The sequence below is a fragment of the Stenella coeruleoalba genome (assembly GCF_951394435.1).
Source record: "Stenella coeruleoalba genome assembly, chromosome: 7".
NCBI lineage: Eukaryota > Metazoa > Chordata > Mammalia > Artiodactyla > Delphinidae > Stenella > Stenella coeruleoalba.
The window spans coordinates 103,595,058-103,612,700 of NC_137153.1; the positions used below are offsets into that span (position 1 = coordinate 103,595,058).

At 43.5% G+C, this 17,643-nt stretch overlaps 1 protein-coding gene across 1 annotated transcript; it reads left to right on the forward strand.

Moving 5' to 3' along the window:
- The first annotated feature begins 11,565 nt into the window (after positions 1–11,565).
- Positions 11,566–17,599, forward strand: ATP6V1G1 (ATPase H+ transporting V1 subunit G1). Its single transcript, XM_079926699.1, has 3 exons — positions 11,566–11,750; positions 15,300–15,400; positions 17,301–17,599. Exons 1-3 carry the CDS (start codon positions 11,669–11,671, stop codon positions 17,472–17,474), a joined length of 357 nt encoding a protein of 118 aa, XP_079782825.1. The 5' UTR covers positions 11,566–11,668; the 3' UTR covers positions 17,475–17,599.
- Positions 17,600–17,643: the final 44 nt, after the last annotated feature.

Here is a 17,643-nt window from a genome sequence, read left to right on the forward strand (position 1 = left end):
TGAGCACAAGTGTTTATGTGGAAGGTGCAGGAAGTGCAGAAGTGACCCAAGAAAGGGGCAGTGCGTTATTAAGCCAGTAGAGAGTAGAGTTAATTCCCTGGGGAAAACCTAGCACAAAACATATGTCTCAGAATTTTCCCACCCAAAAGTTGAGGGAACAGAGATATTTAACACCAACTCCCTAGTGTCACTGGTTGAGGACTGCTCCTTGGAGAGTGCCCCTGGTCACTTTCAGCTGGATCTGTACCTGGGAAGAACAACCTTCCTCGATTCTGGGGAGAAAAAAAAACAAAAAGAGCCTTCAGGCTGAGAGGAGCAGATACTGGCAGCTGGCAATGGGCTGGAGCCCATTAAAAGGCCACAGGGAATTGGGTGTGACAGTGACAGCTTCTGCTACACCAGGGTGGCAGGGGTCACAGGAGCAAAAGCAAGGTGACCTTTTTGCAGGGATCTGCCTCTGGCCACTTGGTTCATGAGTGACCTAAGAGAGTGGCAGACACTGAGTGTGATCTAGATTCTTTTCGTGGACAACGGCCTCTCACTGCATTGAGAAGACCAAACTGCTTTTCCAACATAGTCTGTAATAATAACAGGCTAACATTTCATGCATTAACTCACTAATTCCTCTCAAATCCCTACAGCATAGGCACTACTATTTTCATTTTACAGAAGAGAAAAGCGAGGCTAAGATAACAGAGACAATAATATCTACATGGGGATATCTTTTTCAAAAGGTTGTTGTACAGGCTCGATGAAAGTTGTGATGATGATAATTTACCTAGAAGGTAATAGTATTTTGCTCCTGGCAGGTTTATTCATCCCACAGTCCGGTGTCTCACAAAGTGCTTTGCACATAGAAGATGCTCAATGAATGATGTGTTCAATTGGATTGAATCCATCCTGCTACATGGCACATAAGTGACAAGATCATAGTTTCCACACCAAGGAGTTCTGGCTTATGAATGTATTTGTCTGAAAGAGATCGTCAAAGACAAAACGCACAGGAGAATTAAGGGGGTGATTTTATTCAGGCTGTTGCAACAGGGACAGCCATCCAAATGTGAAGATCAAAGGGTCTTGTCAGAGTGGCTTCATCTTAGACTTTTATAAGAAGGAGTAGATAAGTTACAAGGTGGGGGGATGTAGAGTTGGAATGGTTCTGCAATCAGAAGAAGTCTCAATCAGCCGATTAGGAAGTGTTTATCTTTGTGTCTGGCTAGTTTCAGAGGGATAAACCATTCTAATCTTAATCGCTCAGGAGACAAAGAAGGGTCATCTGTGTCTGGTCTTGCCACAGATAAACAAGGGAGTCATATGTGAATTTGTAAGAGTAGTGACAACTGGTGACAGGGAGTCTTTTCTAAATTATTTGGGGAAGAGTGGTTCTTTCAGGTAAGTTATTTCCAGAAACACAAAAGCGTGGGGGATTTTGGAAAATAAAGGTTAAGGGGGTTTGTTGCTGTTTTCCGGGAGCACAGGACTCAGATAAAATTGAACATTGTCAATCTCACTGATGAAATAAAATTCATATTTTATGGCAAGACAAGAAAAATTTAAGCATAAAATATTTCTTTGCCTGCTTGGCCTCCTCCCTCCCCTTTACTGTATACTGTGCATGTGCATTAACCAGACCTTCTTCGAAGATACCTTCCTTCTTGATCTTATAAAGGGTCATAATGACCCACTACTCCATAACTTCTTAGGAGATAATCTTACTTCTTAATCTTGTAAAGGGTCACAATGACCCACTACTCGCTTTGTACATGCAGATGTGGATTGTGTAAACGTCATTTAATATATAACCCCTTTTCTCAAAAACGTATATAACTGTGTTTTCTTTTTTAATTTATTATTATTTAAAAATTTTTTGGCTGCATCACTCGGCACATGGGATCTTAGTTACCCGATCAGGGATCGAACCCGTGCCCCCTGCAATGGAAGCGCAGAGTCTTAACCACTGGACCACAGAGAAGTCCTATAACTGTGCTTTTACCTCTAACTGGTGGAACAGTCCTCAGGGCTTCCTGAAAGACTGTCTCCTAGGTTATAATTCTCAGGTTGGCTTGAATAAAATTTTCTATTGTAAGGCCAACTGGCCCGAGGCAGGGGAACACAATCAGATTCACAGGTTGCCTCAGACCGAAATTCTCCGGACCACCCAGTTCCAGAAACTGCCCTGGAGACATTCCGGACCACCCAGTTCCAGGAACTGACCTGGGGACTTTGAACCCAGCCCAGCCTTCCCACCTTTCAAGGGGCGGGACCAACGGTCCCCCAGGATACCCGAAAAGACCACCAAATAAGGAATACCCTGCACCCTCCCAGATTCACCACACCCCTTTCCCTTCTTCCCCTATAAAATCTTGCCCAACCCTCGCCCGGGTGCGACTTCTCTGGCCCCTTTCTGTCGGACCAGTGAACCTCGCCCAGGAGCGCTCCCTAATAAAGCTCACTTGAAGCTTTCCTCTGTTTCGCGGTGCCGTTTGTTAAGATCCGACCTTACATCTATTTCTTTCCAAGATCGGCTATTGATTATTTCTTGTCGATATCATGAAAAATGGATAAAAATTAATTATATTTGATTACATATTAAGCCTCATTTGATTCAAAAACAAAAACTACTCATACACATACATACAGATGCAGCAAGAACAATCTTTTAGAAGACAAATGCATCCCTGGCTCTACTCTGCGGGCATCCCATTGCTTTTAAGATAAAGGTCCAAGTCCTTAGCAAGGCCTCCAGGGCCCACCTGATCTGGCCTGTCTCGGACCCTCTACCCCTCCCTCTGTGCACTCCAGCCTCACTGCTCTTTCTGGAATATTCCATGTTCTGTCTTGCCTCAGAGCTCTTCTTGCTCAAGTTGTGTCCTCTGCCTCAGAAGCTCTCCATGCCCCCTGCCCTCAGCCCCATGCAGTATAAACGCCTGAAGCTTGGCTGGTTACCCACTCCTTGACAGTCAGATCAGGTCCTTTGTTAAAAATCCCTGAAGACCCCTCAACCAACAGAAGGTTAGCAACCATTTGAAACTACTTATCTTCATTTGAATGTCTTCTAGAATATGTAAAAAGTAAAAATTAACTCTATCTTCCATGCTTCCATGTACAATCAGAACGGATAGCTATGTTCTTATGAGTAGTGAATACATTCTAAACTAATTACATGTATTAACTAATTTAATCCTCATTATAACCCTATTATACTATTATTAACTTCATATGAAAACCTGAGGCTCACAGAGGTTTAAGAATTTTGCTGAAGGTCACCCAGCAAGTAAATGACAGGGTTGGGATTCGAACCTTGTCCAGTTTCCTTAGCCCAGGGAATGAGAGACCCCGCTTCCCTTAGTCCTTGCTGACCTGGGGCCAGGAAAGATTGTTGATGCTCCTTCACCTTGTTTCAGGCTTGTGTCTGAACAGCCCCACCTCAGAATGGGCACATTCTTTTCCTAGACTTGCTAATACATTCCCTCATCAGGGAAACAAGGCCTGGAATCAACTCTGTACCCTTCAGATGACTTTGCTAATCTTTGTTCTGACCTGTTGGCTCAAGACTTGAAGGCTTCCCTTGGAGGCATTTGCTTCACCCTCATTTCCTAGTTATTGAGGGACATCTCCCCAGGGTACCCAAGTTCTGACAACAAACACCCACTCAGATAATCAGAAAACCCAAACCAGCCTGAATATTTCAGAGGACAGATTGTCTAGAGTTTCTCTCTTTACACAATAAACTTTTGAAATGCTGCGAGGAAAAAAAATTCTGGAATTTGTAGATATTTATATGCTTCAAGGAAGCTGGCTGTTAGAGAAACCCTGATGTGAAGGCTTTTGTTAAGTGGAGAGCTGGATTTGTAAATCAAACAATTATTCCCTAGCCAGCAAAAGACAACAGCTTCCATTTCGTGGCACTTACTGTGGACTAGAAACTGTGCAAATCTTCACATCCACCATCTCTCTTTTCGCGACAGCTTTATTGCGACATAATTCACATACTGTACCATGCGCCCTTTTAAAATGCACAGTTTGGCGTTTTAAGTATATTGACAAGAGTGTGCAACCATCACCCCATCTCATTCCAGAACATTTCCATCATCCCCCAAACCCCCGTACCAGTCCGCAGTCACTCTTCATTCCCTCTTCCCCCAGCCCCATTAGCAACTGTAGGGCAGCAAAACCTGCCGCCCCAAAGTGTCTCTTTAGCATGCAGATTATTTTGAACTGAAAATAATCAAGGCCCAAAAGACTCAGGAAAAACTTTGACCTTCCGCCTAACCGCCTGAAGAATTTAGATAGAGGACCTGTTACAGGAGTAGAGCTATCACCAGAGTTGTCTGCAAAGAATATGGGCTAAGTGTGTTGGGGGAAACTCTTCAGAGACCAGAGTCCACTCTGTGTCCCACTGACTCAGCGTGGCCCAGCAAACATTTATTCACCAAGCCTTTGCTTTTCCATCTCCGTGTCAGTTGCCTTCCTCCCTCTCTGAAGTCCCAAACCCCTACCCCCACTATCCTCTTTTGCTTCAGCTGAAGATGGTATTTAAGGTGAAGGTTTCAGCCATTTTGGTGAGTTACTCAGTTTTCCTGGGTCTCTCCATGTACACACGTTCTTAGGTTTTGCTTGATCTTCTCCTGTTAATTTGTTTCGTGTCCAATTTAATTCTTAGACGAGCCAGAAGAACGTAGAAGGGTAGAGGAAATTTTCTTCCTCCGTAACAGCTCGCGAGGAGGATAGGACGTAGCTTTAGTGACTGTGTAACCGAGCAGGACCCTGTGGGGCCTTCCTGGGACAGGCAGTCCCCCATGTCCTCTGCTTTAGCTCCTCTCTGAAGTACCTAGATAACAGTATTTGATGCACATTTCCTGAGTTGTTTTGCAGTAGTGAACCCCTCCCCACCACCACCAAATGGAAGCCCCAGGCCTCCTGGAGCCTAAGGATTGACAATATTAACCCCTGTGACACCACCCTGCTGCCTCACCATCAGCCAATCAGAGAACTGTGCACAAGCTGATCACGTACCCTGTGAATCCCCCCACCCTGCCTCCTGGCCTTTAAAAATGCTTTGCTAAAACCCTTCGGGGAGCTGGAGGCTTCTCAGGGCATGAGCCACCACGGCTCCTTTTGTGGGCTTTCAATAAACCTTTCTCTGCTCCAAACTCCAACGTTTCAGTTTGTTTGGCCTCTCTGTGCATTGGGCACATGAACTTGCGTTAACAACTGTACACAATTCACCCCAAAGCTGCTGCAGTTAAGAGACCCTGGGACAGCTGACAAAACCTGACGGAAGGTGAGAATCCTTACCGTGTCAGTCAGTCTCCTGGATCTCTGCCTGCAGGATTTGTTGGAAATGAGAATGGTAAGAGTTTTCCTCTTTTCTAAAACTGGATTAGCAGAAAGAAACATTTGTAGGGCTAGCTCCTTGGACTCAGCAACTCTTGGTTTGCAATTCGATTGAGTACTCTTGGTTTGTTGATCCTCTTCTTCCCAGAGATGATCTCTGTTTCTCTGTGTTTCTGTCTTTTGTGTCCTTTGCTATAAGGAGGAAAACCAGTGGTCTGATTAGATTTTCCTTTTGTCTTGCTCTATGTCTTGAGAACTTGGCTTATGAACCCATTGGAATAGTCTCTCTGGTCTCTGCCATCCGGAAGGTGCACACACTGGTGTGCATTTGGCAGCCAGTCAAATAGACTAGGATTCCTAGCGGTCCTTTGTCCAGCTGTGCCACCTCTCAGGGGAGTTTGTCATAAGGGGTCCCAGTCCATAAGAGGCCTTCGTCATGTCAACCTTTGTTGCTTTATTATTGATGCAATAAAGTTCCTCACTTAAAAAAATTTATTTATTTATTTGGTTGCACCAGGTCTTAGTTGCAGCATGTGGCCTCCTCAGTTGTGGCAGGCGAACTCTTAGGTGCAGCATGCATGTGGGATCTACTTCCCTGACCAGGGATGGAACCCAGGCCCCCTGTATTGGGAGCGTGGAGTCTCATCCACTGCGCCACCAGGGAAGTCCGCAAGGTCTTCACTTTTTAAGACTGTTTTTGGACCTTTCTGGACCTTGCAAGGGCCACATCCTTTGTAGTCTCTTGTGCAGACGCCTCTTGCGTCTTATTGGTTTGAGTCACTATTAAGACCCTACTTGTCAATGGCCAGAAGATGGATCCTTTAAATTGAAAAAACTTCTAAATTGGTAAACTTTTTAGAGAGCTCTCATCATAAACAGCTGTTTTATTGGTACCTGTGAAAAGAACAGAACAAATTAAAAGGTGGACACAATGTAACAGCTAACCTTAAGCATTCTAACAACAACAACAGTTTGGGAAGCCTTATGGAGTCTGATTGGTGTCTCAGCTTCCTCTCATGAGTCTTACAGATGCTAGTAAAAACATTCGATTTATTAGCAAGAGAATGAAAAGAAGCTGAGAGGAAAGTCAAGAGACTCTTGCCAATAAGCTATCTGGTCATATCTGAGTCTGTGCATATCTCTCTCAAATATGACATTCCAGTCAAAGCCCTGGTAATATAACCAATGTTTCCAATTGTGCCCTGTTATAAGGAGAACAGATTCTTAGGGAACTTATGCAAATAATGATATTGCCTGAAAATAAGAATATTCCCTAAGAGTTTCCAGATTCTAGAGGGATTAGGTAGGGAGAAAAAGATAAATGTTTAAATTCTGCTTACAAAGGTATAATTTACCAAATTGCTGTAAGGCATAGTTGGCATACGAGGAAAAGTTCCCTTATGTCTGGAAAAAAAACAGTAATATTTCAGACAAAAAGTCATAAAATTATATTCATATCCATCAGTTCATGTTTAGACAATCTTTGTGCCTGTTGCTCTGTGGTCCACTCAGAAAGTTTACCTGAATACCTGATGATATCATCAGAGACATTTTAAACTGCAAAAGATGCTTAGATGCTGACATTTAGAAATCTTCTTGACTGGCAGCTCTCAGGACTTAGACACTGGGTTTACAATTTGCTCCAATCGTTAACCTTTGTTTTTCTTTTGTCTCCATAGAAATGCTTATTAAATACCTGATTGCTTACACTTTACAGACCTAACTTTGAGAGCCCACTTGCATCACTGCTTCATGAAATGAATTTAACTGGACTGACCTAGTGTTAGGACTAAAGGAACTGGCTTAATGAGATGGAACAATCTACCAACTCAGCTTCTGGACCGTGAAACTTCTTAAAAGAAGGGTCAAGAATGGGAATGTAGGAGAGCAAAATTTGCCGCCCCAAAATGTCTCTTTAGCTTGCAGATTATTTTGAACTGAAAATAATCAAGGCCCAATAAAGACTCAGGAAGAAACTTTGACCTTCCCCTTAACTGCCTGAAGAATTTAGATAGAGGACCTGTTACAGGAGTAGAGCTATCACCAGAGTTGTCTGCAAAGAATGTGGGCTAAGTGTGTTGGGGGAAACTCTTAGAGACCACAGTCCACTGTGAGTCCCATTGACCCTACATGGCCCAGCAGACACTTATTCACCAAGCATTTGCTTTTCCATCTTATGTCAATTGCCTTCCTCCCCTTGGAAATCCCAAACCCCTACCCCAAATATCCTCTTTTGTCTTCAGCTGAAGATAGTATTTAAGGTGAAGATTTCAGCCATTTTGGTGAGTTACTGTTTTCCTGGTCCCTCCATGCGTACATGTATCAAGCTTTGTTTGACTTTCTCCTGTAAATCTGTCTCATGTCAATTTCTTAGACCAGCCAGAAGAACCTAGAAGGGTCGGGGAAATTTTCTTCCTTCCCGACACCACAACCTACTTTCTGTCTCTATAGATTTGTCTATTGTGAACATTTCACATAAATGGAACTGTACAGTACGTGGTCTTTCGTGCCTGGATTCTTTCACATCGTGTTATCAAGGTCCAATCATCCTGCAGCATGTACCCGTACTTCATTCCTTTTTATGAACATCTAGTATTCATTGTAAAGATAAGACACATTCTGTTTATCCACTCATCAGATGATACACATTTGAGTTGTTACCACTTTGGGGTTACTATTATCTCTTATTTAATTTAATTTAATTTTTTTTTTGGCCCTGCTATGTGGCATGTGGGATCTTAGTTCCCCCATCAGGGATTGAACCCCTGCCCCCTGCATTGGGAGCATGGAGTCTTAACCACTAGACCACCAGGGAAGTCCCATATTTATATTTAATTTTAATTTTTTAATGGAGGTAGAGTTGATGTACAATATTATATGTTTCAGGTATACAACACAGTGAGTCACAATTTTTAAAGGTTATACTCGATTTACAGTTATTATAAAATATTAGCTATGTTCCCTATTATGTTGTACAATATATCTTTGTAACTTATTTTATACATAGTAGTTTGTGGCTCTTAATCCCCTACCCCACCTTGCCCCTCCCCCCCAATGGTAACCACTAGTTTGTTCTCTATATCTGTGAGTCTGTTTCTTTTTTGTTATATTCACTAATTCGTTCTATTTTTTAAATTCCACATACAAGTAATACCATAGAGTATTTGTCTTTTTCCGTCTGACTTATTTCATTAAGCACAGTACTCTCCAAATCCATCCATGCTGTTGCCAGTGGCAAAATTTCATTCCTTCTTATGGTTGAGTAGTATTCCATTGTATATATATATACCACATCTTCTTTATCCATTCATCTGTTGATGGGCATTTAGGCTGCTTCCATATCTTGGCAATAGTAAATAATGTTGCTATAAACATTGGGGTGCATTTATCTTTCTGCATTAGTGTTTTTGGGTTTTTTGGATATATACCCAGCTCTTTTTTTTAAAACATCTTTATTGGAGTATAATTGCTTTACAACAGTGTGTTAGTTTCTGCTGTATAACAGTGAATCAGCTATACACATACATATATCCCCATATCTCCTCCCTCTTGCATCTGCCTCCCACCCTCCGTATCCCACCCCTCTAGGTGGACACAAAGCACCGAGCTGATATCCCTGTGCTATGCGGCTGCTTCCCACTAGCTATCTATTTTACATTTGGTAGTGTATATATGTCCATGCCACTCTCTCACTTCGTCCCAGCTAACCCTTCCCCCTCCCCGTGTCCTCAAATCCATTCTCTACATGTGTCTTTATTCCTGTCCTGCCCCTAGGTTCTTCATAACCTTTTTTTTTTTAGATTCCACATATATGTGTTAGCATACGGTAATTGTTTTTCTTTCTGACTTACTTCACTCTATATGACAGACTCTAGGTCCATCCACCTCACTACAAATAACTCAGTTTCGTTTTCTTTTTATGGCTGAGTAATGTTCCATTGTATATATGTGCCACATCTTCTTTACCCATTGATCTGTTGATGGACACTTAGGTTGCTTTCATGTCTTGGCTATTGTAAATAGAGCTGCAATGAACATTGTGGTACATGACTCTTTTTGAATTATGGTTTTCTCAGGTTATATGCCCAGGTGTGGGATTGCTGGATCGTATGGTACTTCTATTTTTAGTTTTTTAAGGAACCTCCATACTGTTCTCCATAGTGGCTCTATCAATTTACATTCCCACCAACAGTGCAAGAGGGTTCCCTTTTCTTCACACCCTCTCTAGCATTTACTGTTTGTAGATTTTTTGATGGTGGCCATTCTGACTGGTGTGAGGTGATATCTCATTGTAGTTATGATTTGCATTTCTCTAATGATTAGTGATGTTGAGCATCTTTTCATGTGTTTGCTGGCAATCTGTGTATCTTCTTTGGAGAAATGTCTATTCAGGTCTTCTGCCCATTTTTGGATTGGGTTGTTTGTTTTTTGATATTGAGCTGCATGAGCTGCTTGTATATTTTGGAGATTAATCCTTTGTCAGTTGCTTCATTTGCAAATATTTTCTCCCATTCTGAGGGTTGTCTTTTCATCTTGTTTATGTTTTCCTTTGCTGTGCAAAAGCTTTTAAGTTTCATTAGGTCCCATTTGTTTATTCTTGTTTTTATTTCTATTTCTCTAGGAGGTGATACCCAGCTCTTTTGATCCTCATCACACCCTTAGAAGTGTGTACTGTCCTCCGTTGACTGACTGAATGAATTAAGTTTTCTTGAAATGCCAAAAATGACAAATTTTCCCAGGAAATCATCGACTGGAATTAAAAGTTCCAGAGATCAGTCAAGTAATAGTTCTTGAATCGGGAAAGGAGTTTCTGATTTTAGCCTCCTTTCAACCCCACTCCTAACCTCATCAAATGAAAATGTCCTGAGGCAGGAATCCAGCTCCTTCTGAAGTACAGAGATACTTCTATCTAAAAGTGCTGGCATCATTCTATGCTCGTCGTGCTTGGTGAATTCTAGATCACCTGGTCCTTTCCACAGCCCACAAGATTCTCAGAGAAGAGCACAATGGGTCAGATATTCCACTCTGCAGCCCTGGCTAGATTCATACACCTTATCTCACAGTTAACAGGGATTTGACTTCGGGCAAGTTACTTAACCTCTGTGAGATGCAGTTTGGTCAGCTACAAAATGGGGTTAATAACACTACTTCTAAGTTACCATAAGGAGTTGTCAAGCGTTTAGGACACTGCTTGTCATATTGTAAACTCAACCACTGGCTTCCTACCTCCCTATTTGTGGTGGGAGACCTCTCTGTGCCATGTTGCTCCCCCCAAATCCACATATGCATGTCCTTTTCCCCTAATCACGCTCCACCCCCACTGTCTCCCAGTATCCTTTCCTGGCTAACTTCTCATTATTCTGATATCATTTTAAATACTTCTTTGGGAGAGTCTTCACAGTCACCTCCACACCCCCTCTTCCTTATTCCTTCGTAGAGCAACCTGCGTTTTTCCTTCATTACTTTACCACAGTTTGTAATTTTCCCTTTAGTTTAATCTGGTTTTGCCCATAAACTGCGTGCTCCACCAGGGACCTTGTTGGTCTCGCTCTCTGCTGTATCCTCAGTACCAACAGCGGTCTAGGGTCGCAGCAGGCATTCATCAAATATTTATGGAAAACACTAATCCTTTCCTGAGCTTCGGTTAAGAAAGGGAAAACACCCTTCCTCAAATCACACAGATTAGTGGCAGACTTCACCCCAAGTCTCCCTATTCCCAATTCAGATTCCAACCCAAGAGCCTGACAAGAATTTTAGCCTGTCCCTAAATATATTCCGAGTGCCAAAGAAAACTCCAAAAAGGGGCGGGAGTACAGCAGTGGGCAAAATAGGGGAAAGTGATTTGACTTGGCCCCTTTCTGGATCTCGATGTGAGCTTACTGTAAAGGGAGGGATTACCGCAGTAACGACGTCGCAGAGCGGCCACAAAGATGGAACCAGAGAAAAGACAGACCTTGAAAGGGCCTTGAGCTGCGTCTGAGCAAGGAAGACAGCCACAGCAGATCCTGCGCAGGCGCAGTCAAGGCGCTCTGGTCTCCCGCCTCCGTCCCGCCCCGCCTCGCCCCGCCTCGCCCCGCCTCGCCCCGCCTCGCCCCGCCTCGCCCCGCCTCGCCCCGCCTCGCCCCGCCTCGCCCCGCCTCGCCTTACCTCGTCCCCTCCGAGTCACAAGACGCCAAGCGAAGTCAGCTGACGTGGCGTTGCGGAGGTCACGTGATGGTACGCGGGGCGGCGGGCGCAGGCGCAGATCTTGGGCAGCTGGGTCAGCTGACCCGAGGGGGCGATAGAGCCAATTTAGGCCTGTCTGTGGCGTGTCGGAAACGTCGCCGCAGCTATGGCTAGTCAGTCGCAGGGAATCCAGCAGCTGCTCCAGGCCGAGAAGCGGGCCGCCGAGAAGGTGTCCGAGGCCCGCAAGCGTGAGTTTGGGGTTGGGACGGCCAGGCGTGGCGCGAGTCCAAGAGTTGCGGGCAGGCCGCGGGAGGTGGTAGGTGGGTGAGGCCCGAAAAACTGCTGACGGGGCCGGGGGCGGGGTGGGGATTGGTTACAATCGCACTCGCAGCTCTCTGGATCCGAGGCTTTGGAAGTCTTGTAGGTCGCCTGAGAGCTGCGATGTAGGCTAGTAGATAGGGCGTGGAGACAAAGTGGACGTCCTTCTTAGGGTCTCGGGGGTGTGAAAAGTGGATTATCCCAACGGAACGCGTTGTTCTCCCCCTTCGCACTTACTCCTTTGGGGTCCTCCATCTCACTGTAGGGAGCCACCATCTACACTTTTGCTCAGTCTGGAAACAGTCCTTTTTGCCACGTCTCAGACCCTCCCTCGTTCGCCATGTTTAGTCAGTTGCCAAGGTTTATTTGTTCACTTTTTCTCCATTCCTGCAGCCAGCATCTTAGTCCAGGGCATCAAGTTCTCTGAGGCTCCCCTAGTAGCCTAATTCGTTAATTCCTTACATTTGTTTTTTCAATGCTGTTAATACGTGCCAAACACAGTACCTGGGACATCTGTGGTCTTTATTGCGGTATTCAAAGCCCCAGTGAAGGAAGCAGATTTGGGGTAGATTAATTGCAGGTGAGAGGAGGGCTAGAGTTGAGAAGTGTGAGGTTGCTCAAGAACTTAACAGGTAGATCGAATCTAGATTGGTGAGTGGAAGGCTTCCTCCTCTCTTCCGTTTGGTTCTCCTCACTGCAGTCAGTCATACCTCTCAATTGCGAATATGACTTCCCCACCGCCCCTATAGTCAACAAACGTTTAGTGCTTGCAGAATAAAGCCTAAATTCCTTAAGAGGGTGTAGGAGGTGCTTTTGCATCAGGCTGTGGCTTTCTTCTCTAAGCTCCCTTTTAGGTACTCGCTCCAGACACAGTGATTCCTCAAAAGCGCCTTGGTTGATTTCCCCTGCAAGCCTTTGCACAGCTGGTTCCTGATGGGAAGAGCCTTTTCCTAGGTTACTCTTCATCCTCTAACACTTAGGCTTCTTCCGATATCAAAATTTAGGCAGTAGTTCTTCCAGGAAGCCTTCCCTGACTTCATCTTTTCCCCTCAGACTAGGCTAGGAGTCCTCCCCAAGTACCTATTCCCGTCATCACTGTGCAGTAAGCTGTTTCTTCATATGGCTCAGTCACTAGACTAAGCTCCTGGAGAATAGGGACTATGTCTGATTTAACTTTTATATCTTCAGTTTCCCATCTGGTGAGATAGATGTTTCTATTCCTATTTGACAGATGGGAAAAATGAGGCTCAGAGAAAAATGGTATGACCATACCCTGGGAAACAACATAGCTGGGGTAAAATACCAAAAACTATTAATCTTAGTAATGTCTTGGTGTTCTTTCCCCCAGAATAGGATTTATACTCTTATCCCATACCCAAGTAGATTTCAAGCATGCCTCTTTTACTTTTTCAATTAGGGGTTGTGTGGTGCTCTGTATTTCATTGGAAAAGCTTTCTTTGAGGGAGCTGGAGATGGGAACAAGTCTTCTATTCTTGCTCTGGTGACTGGGAAGTTCTGTGTTCCTCATGGAGTATTTCTGATCATGACCTTGACGCAGTATTTCCAGAATGACTTCTCAGAGTTTGTCCTGTGATGGCTCATCAGCAGCGGAAGTTGTATCTGTTGGGAAGCATGTGAGAATATTTGGGGGAAGTGCAAGAACAGGTATTGGGCATATGGTAAGAATGATTCTGAGTGCCTTGGAGGTAGGGGTCATATTATACATCTTCCTTTATCCCATCAGAACTGGTGCAGGGACTTGTATATCTCAGGTAGCTATTACATAGTGACTGAAAGAACTTGTTTTAAAGGAGTGAGTTCATGGCTAATATACACCTCAGAATTTGCAGTGGTTAGGAACAGAAGTATTGAGCAGACATATAATATGAAGAAGTTACGCTCCTTCTTGATCTGTAATTATGGTTGACACACCCAGTTAGGAATTGGGAAGAGGCAGCGCATGATGTGGTAAAATGGTCCAACCCCAGTTTTTCATGAAATCATTGCTTGGACCATAAACTTTTTAAAAATTTTGTATGTGGTTTGTCATTGGGAGTGAAACAGAACGCTGGCCTCCACATGTAAGGCCCACAAAAAAACAAGATTTAAAAGAAATGATTTCCTCCTCAGATATTTTTAGGTTTTCAGAGAAGCCAATGAAAATTGAACTTTGAAGGTGTTTGCTGACAGGCGGAGAATGGTTTACTAAGTAATTAATTCAGGGAGCCATAGTTGTTGGGAGTCATCAGGACAGTGGTATTGTGAAATTATGTGGAGCTACTGCATAATGTTCAGGCTGTGTTAAAATTTGTTGGTTTGGAAAAGAACCTTGACTTTGGAATATGGCTTTGAATATATAGCAGATGAGGAAGACAAGCATGTGGGGCATTGGGATAGAAGTTGGCTCCAGCAGACCTTAAATAGTAGGCACTAAATAGTACTGGAGTAAATATATACTTGGAGAAATAGTCCTTGTGGGGCTTAGACACCTATTGTTTTAGACTAGCCTCATGGAGGATTGATGTCATGGGGTCATCACCAGTTCAAAATCCTGTTGTTAATCAGGAGGTGGAAGGTTAAATTCAGTTTCATTCACCTACATGGGTTGACTGGGATTTCGGCAGTTGCTATACAATGAATTATAACAGCTTGCTTTTAGATGCAGGATGTCTTTTACTCTGAATTAAATCCTCAATCGATTGTCTAGGACCTGCCCCCCTCCCCCACCATCCCATTTGGGTGTCTTAGAAGTTTGGTGAACAGGGAAACTTGTTGGTTGATCTTGTGGTCTGTTTTCATAAAGCCTCTGATAGAACCTAGAGAATTTTTCCAGCTCTATGTTAAACTATGCTCTTCTAAAAACCAGAGCCCCTGTGTCTCCTCACTTCTTAGATGCTTGTGCAGTCTTATGTCCAGTGCTCCCCGTTCAGAATTCCTTCCCAGAACCACTTTTACTTATTTCCTTGTGCACAGGCATGGGTTTTAGTTTCCAATATTACATCATCTGTTTCATTAGTTACAGTTTAGGTTGATGTCCCTTGGGAGTGTGTTAGCCTCCCTGCTAAGCTTCTAAGCCGAGCTCCAGTTGTAATCAGCAGCATACTTAGGTGTTTACTTCTCAGGAAGAGAGAGAATTCCCCAGATGGCTAATGTCGCCCGTTTTATGTTGGTTCTTAGTAGTTGAGATTGAGAGAATATTCTGACACATTCCAAAATTTTTTGCATCATTTTTACGGTCTACTGTAGGTATAGAAGGCGGTCCTTTTTATCTAGTCACTCCTTCTGAAGTACAGTCTAGTTAAGTACAGGAGGCAGGAGCTTGTACTATTAGTTAGCTCTGAATTCTCTCTCTCTCCCTCTTCCCCATGCATGTCTCTTGAGACTGTATCTTTAAACTTTTGTGCTTGTTTATTAGAATTTACCATCTCAGTCTCTGCTTCCTCTTCTGCTTGTCTCTTAACCACTTCCTTTGAAAACAGGAAAGAACCGGAGGCTGAAGCAGGCCAAAGAAGAAGCCCAGGCTGAAATTGAACAGTACCGCCTGCAGAGGGAGAAGGAATTCAAGGCCAAGGAAGCTGCGGTGGGCTCAGTTTATTTTCATTACTGCCTTAGTTTCCTGAGGCTTCCTTCTCCTCCTCTTCCCCTTAGGCTCTCAAAATATCCAGCGTAGCTCAGAGATTCTGATTCTGGTAGAAATTTGAAAATTTGGTTACTGGATGCTTAGGCTGAATCTCTTAAGGTGATTAATTTTTAACTAACATTTGAATCCTAGTCTTCATTTATTCAGTTAAATTATTAATAGGTATAATTAGATATTAAATATAGATAATTTATAGAGATAAGTTATTTAATATATATATTGAATATAGATATTATTAAATATCTTTTGAACAGTTAATGTGTGCCAGATGCTAGAGGATCAGCTGTGAACAGAAATAGACATGGCCCTCATGGAGTTTAGCGTACAGCCTGGTGGTCAGGGACACTTAGTAATAAAATGTAAGTGATGCAAACCAACAACTGAAGAGGGCTGTAATGGTCATAAACATAAACCACATGGAGCCCCACTTTAGTATAGTCACTTATCAGTAGTATAGGCTAGACCACAATGTGTAAGATGCATATAATAATAGTACAAAAACAGATACAGAAAGTACAGAGGAAGTAGGGAAAATTCTGGAAAAGGGAAAGGATGGAGGAGGTTTCGTAGAGAAAAGAACCTCTATCAGGACTCTTGGATACAGGCAGCAGAAAACAGTTCAAACTGGTTTAAGCAAAATGGAATTTATTGACCTATATGCTTGGAAGCCCAGGTAAAGGCTAAGGTTTTTTGGGGTTTTTTTGTGGTACGCAGGCCTCTCACTGTTGTGGCCTCTCCCGTTGCGGAGCACAGGCTCCGGATGCGCAGGCTCAGCGGCCATGGCTCACGGGCCCAGCCGCTCCGCGGCATGTGGGATCTTCCCGGACCGGGGCACGAACCCGTGTCCCCTGCATCGGCAGGCGGACTCTCAACCACTGCGCCACCAGGGAAGCCCCACTTGGACCTCTTTGAGCCCTGGTTTCCTCAACTGTAGAAAGGGGAGTGATAGCCTCCTCATAGGTTATGGAGGAATAGGTAACAGGTCATATGAGAGAATGCTGTGTAAACTGATGTGTTACACAAATGTGAAGGGATATAGTTGTAAACCTTCATAATGAGGCGACAGCAGTTTAGGTGATGAAAAGATTCAGGCACAAAAAAGTGATACCTTAAGAACCTGATAGATCACATTCTAATAAATTAGGCATAACAGTTAACAATGAGAAGACAGTAGACAGTAAAAGAAAATCTGTCCATCAGTGTGTGTGTTAAGTTGTAAATGGAAACTGAAGAGGTGAGACATCCATGCATTAAAAATTTCAAGCAATAAAACAGGGCAACAATGAAGGGATAGTTTCCCTCTCACCCAGACCCACAGTCCTCTTTAGAGATAACCACTGTTAACAGTTTCTAGTGTATTCTTGTAGAATATTTCTACTTGAAAGAACAGATGTCACGTATTCTTAATACTGGTGAAACCACTGTTGAACTTAAGGGCTAAAACATTAACCAGTAATGGTGAAACTGTATATTCTTTCTAAATTGTATTGCCCTTGTGTTTGTTATTTTTTAAGAGCTTTTTTTTTTTAAAAAAAAAACAAAACACCATGTATCTGCCCCCTTTAAAACCACACAAGGAGACATATTACTAACCACCAGGCCCCAGTTGTTAGGTCTTTAGGTTCATTCCAGTCTCTGGTTAAGGCTGCATGTGAGGCTGTAGAGGGATGTGACTGTGGAACCCTGACTTCTCTCACGCTCTTCAGTCATGCTGCTGATTACTTATATTCATTATGAGACTGGGTTTCTTCAAAAGTCAGAACGTTGCTTATTAAATGTTGTTCCTGCCCAGCCAGAGCGTCGTCCTGACGTTCCCTCTGTCATTGCTCCCCGACTCCAGGCTCTGGGATCCCACGGCAGTTGCAGCACTGAAGTGGAGAAGGACACCCAGGAGAAGATGACCATCCTTCAGACCTACTTCCGGCAGAACAGGGATGAAGTCCTGGATAACCTCTTGGCCTTTGTCTGTGACATCCGGCCAGAAATCCATGAGAATTACCGCATAAACGGATAGGGGAAGAGCAAAAGCGCTGTGCTGTGGATAGGCATTTTAGATGCCTTCATAGAATATGAGGCTTCAACAAGGCTTGGGTTATATTCTTGTGAAAAGGCATTAAATTATTTCTGTATATTATATAATAGGTCCCTTCACTTTTTGCAGAATAGCAATCATAGCTTCTTTG

Excerpts from the sequence above, each read along its gene's own strand:
- ATP6V1G1 (XM_079926699.1), top strand. The coding sequence starts at position 11,669 with ATGGCTAGTCAGTCGCAGGGAATCCAGCAGCTGCTCCAGGCCGAGAAG. Across the intron at positions 11,751-15,299 it reads GGTGTCCGAGGCCCGCAAGC|GAAAGAACCGGAGGCTGAAG; the intron begins GTGAGTTTGGGG and ends CTTTGAAAACAG. Across the intron at positions 15,401-17,300 it reads TCAAGGCCAAGGAAGCTGCG|GCTCTGGGATCCCACGGCAG; the intron begins GTGGGCTCAGTT and ends CCCCGACTCCAG.